The sequence below is a fragment of the Rhodamnia argentea genome, chromosome 2, assembly GCF_020921035.1.
Source record: "Rhodamnia argentea isolate NSW1041297 chromosome 2, ASM2092103v1, whole genome shotgun sequence".
In the NCBI taxonomy this organism is placed as follows: domain Eukaryota; kingdom Viridiplantae; phylum Streptophyta; class Magnoliopsida; order Myrtales; family Myrtaceae; genus Rhodamnia; species Rhodamnia argentea.
Window position 1 is genome coordinate 12,689,143 of NC_063151.1, and position 3,691 is coordinate 12,692,833.

The window sequence follows — 3,691 nt, forward strand, 5'->3', positions numbered from 1 at the left end:
ATGTGAATTGGCGCTTGTAATTGGTACACTTGTTTCGCATTACCTTGTGTGATTAAAGGTCGTAAAGCTTCGTACTTGGCATTGGGTGTTGTTTGGCTAAAGTTTCAATGAGGTGTTAGTTGGCATGTTGTGATGATGCTAAGTTGCGGATGCGTCCGGACTTGAGGTATGAATGAGAACTCTTGATGTGTCACCTATGATTGCTTGAATTGTGATGAATCCCTGGTTGTATTTGTTGAGGTGATAAGTAGCCTGAACTGTTAGACTTAAATAGATGGCTTAGGTCTCTGATTCCTGGATGGAATTATAGTGGTTCAGGTGTGGTGAGATTAGCGAGGATGAGCAATCGGGGTAGAGGTACAAGAAGAGCCTCTAGCTCAAGAGCACAAGTGGTTGAAGACCCAAGAGTAGATGGGGTCCTTAGAGCGCTAGAATAGATTGGGAATATGATGGGCAAAGCGCAGGTCAAGAATGAGCTGCCACCTGTCGCCCAACAAAGCTCAAGAGAGGGTCGCTAATGTTGCCCAAGTGCTGAAGCTGCGATCTGTGCCGTGAATATGGTGAATGGGAACAATGGGAATAATGGAAATAATGGTCGGGGTAACGGAGGTGGTAATGCCCATGGTAACGAAAATCGCTTGATGGGTCGGTTAGTAGAACAGTTCATGAAGCTGAAGCCATCCAAGTTTGATGGCAAGCGAGATCCCGAGGTTGCCCCTAGATGGATCGAGGAATTAGAAAAGGCCTTTGAAGTTTTAGGGTGCATTGAGGCTGAAAAAGTAACCCTAGCAGTTTACCAGCTTCACGGGATTGCAAATGATTGGTGGAAGGCCACCAAGGGAAGAGTTTTCCCTAAAGGCACCGTGCCAAATTGACCGACTTTCTTCGAGGCATTTAATGCAAAGTATTTCTCGGAGGCGGCCCAAGAACAGAAGCTGGTTGAATTTCGGAACCTCCACCAGAATCGGATGACCATTGATCAGTATGAAGCCGAGTTCTCCAGATTGTCCAAGTATGCTCCAAGAATGGTGGAGAACCCCGTAGATAGGGCAAGGAGGTTTAGAGATGGATTGAGGTCCGATCTTCGCAGCCAGCTAGTGCTTCTGAATTTGAAAGATTATGATGAGCTGTACGAAAGAGGCCAGTTGGTAGAACGGGACATGAGAGAAAGAGGAATCACATTTGGACCACGATTTACTCCTGCTAGGGATAATCGTCACTTTGGCAAGAGGCATGTGATCGACAATAGGCGTTTCGTCCCTTCTGTCAAGAAGAATATTGGGAAGCCAACGTATCAAGCTAACTGGACTTGCTCGGCTTTGTGGACGGAAGCATGGGAATGGGCCTTGCCCAAGCAAGATGGGAGTATGCTATAGTTGTGGCCAGCCACTGGCCACCATAAGAGGAATTGCCCAAATCTAGCGGCAGGAACTCGGTTTCAAGTGCAACGACCTCAAAGCGGGACCTCAAGTTGGAGCTATTCCGCAGCTAATCTGAATAGGCCGCCAAATCAAGGAAAAGTATATGTTGTGGCGCGCAAGGAGGCGGAGAATGGGCCCGGCGTGGTCGCTGTAAGATTTCTTTATGTGACCAAGCCGCTATGCCTTATTTGATCCTGGAGCATCGCATTCTTTTGTGTCTGCACAATTTGCTGATTTGGCCGAAATGGAATTGAAACCATTGGATGTGATATTGCATGTTACCACCCCTTTAAAGGATAAGGTGCTAGTCTCGTTAGGATGCCAGAATTGTAAGATAGTTATTGGTGGTAGCGAAGAGTCGATAGACTTAGCAAGTATTGGCCATGTATGACTTTGATGTGATTATTGGTATGGATTGGTTGGGTAAGCAAAAGGCTGTAGTGGATTGTGGTAGCAGGGTGATCCAATTCCATCCGATTGGTCGCCCTAGATTCGAATTTGCGGGAAGTCGAGGAGGAATCTCGATCCCTTTGATCTCGTCACTTGAGGTGACTAAGTTGATAGATGAAGGATGTGAAGCTTATCTAGTTGTTGTGGTTGATTCGACAATTGAAGAGACTAAGCTAGATGGTATAGTTGTGGTGCATGAATTTCCGATGTCTTTCCTCAAGAATTACCGGGATTGCCACCCGAAAGGGAAGTAGAGTTTGTGATTGAGTTAGCCCCTGGAACGGAACCGATCTCGAAGGTGCCCTATAGGATGTCCTTATCGGAGTTGAAAGAGTTAAAGGTATAGATGCAAGAGTTGCTGGACAAAGGATTCATTCGTCCAAGTGCATCGCCGTGGGGAGCACCCGGATTATTCGTAAAGAAAAAGGATGGGTCATTGCGTTTGTGTATTGACTATAGGCAGCTGAATCAAGTTACCATCAAGAATAAGTATCCGTTGCCAAGGATAGACGATTTGTTCGATCGGTTGCAAGGAGCGTCAGTATTCTCCAAGATTGACTTAAGGACGGGTTACCATCAATTAAGGATCAGAAAGGAGGATATACCGAAGACGGCTTTTAGGACGAGGTATGGGCACTATGAGTTTACAAATATGCCGTTTGGATTGACTAATGCCCTAGCCGCTTTTATGGACTTGATGCATCGAGTATTCAAGGAGTATTTGGATCGGTTTGTTATCGTATTCATAGATGATATTTTGATTTACTCGAGGACTTGTGGGGAACATGAACAACATCCGAGAATAGTTCTACGGACCCTAAGAGAACACTCGCTTTATGCTAAGCTTAGTAAGTGCGAGTTTTGGATTAATAAAGTAGCTTTCCTTGGTCATGTAGTTTTTGGAGATGGGATCTCAGTGGACCCTTCCAAGATTGAAGCGGTTATGAATTGGCCAAGACCAACGTCCGCTACCGAGGTTCGAAGTTTTCTAGGATTGGCAGGTTACTATAGAAGGTTTGTGGAAAAGTTCTCCTCAATAGCTACTCCATTGACAAGGTTGACTAAGAAGGAAACGCGGTTTGAGGGATGATAAGTGTGAAAGGAGTTTTCAAGAACTTAAGCATAAGCCGACGACCGCACCCAAGATTGACTATTCCTTTCGGTCCCGGAGGTTATGAGATTTATAGTGACGCGTCCCTAAAGGGATTAGGATGCGTATTAATGCGGAATGGAAGAGTTGTTGCTTATGCATCACGACAGTTAAGACCTCATGAGATGAACTACCCAACGCATGATTTGGAGTTGGCAGCTATTATCTTTGCGTTGAAGATTTGGAGGCATTATTTGTGTGGCGAAAGATTTCGGATCTATACGGATCATCAAAGCTTGAAGTATTTGTTTTCCCGTAAGGAGCTAAATATGAGGCAACGTCGATGGATGGAATTACTTAAAGATTATGATTGTGATATCCTATATCACCCTGGGAAGGCAAATAAGGTAGCGGATGCCCTTAGTAGAAAATCAAGCATCACGCATTTGATGGTTAAGGAATGGACTTTACTTGAAGGAGTAAGGGATTCGAAATTTAAGTTCGAGGTTTGTCATCTTTCAAGTTTGATGGCTACTTTGAGGGTTGAACCCGAGATTCAAGAGAGGATTAAGGCATTGCAATCTACGGACCTCGACATCCAAAAGATTTTGGAAATGGATTCAAATAAGAGGAAACTCGACTTTCAAGTATCCGAGGATCGGATCTTGAAGTTTCGTGGACGATTGTGTGTACCCAACGATAAGGAGCTTAAGGAAAGGATTTTGTCAGA

The 3,691-nt window shown here is 44.8% G+C and overlaps 1 protein-coding gene across 1 annotated transcript; it reads left to right on the forward strand.

Annotated features, from left to right (window-relative positions):
* The first annotated feature begins 557 nt into the window (after nucleotides 1–557).
* Nucleotides 558–1,376, forward strand: LOC125313644. The gene is made up of 2 exons (XM_048273447.1): nucleotides 558–779; nucleotides 906–1,376. The coding sequence occupies exons 1-2, from the start codon at nucleotides 558–560 to the stop codon at nucleotides 1,374–1,376; spliced, it is 693 nt and encodes a 230-aa protein (XP_048129404.1).
* Nucleotides 1,377–3,691: the final 2,315 nt, after the last annotated feature.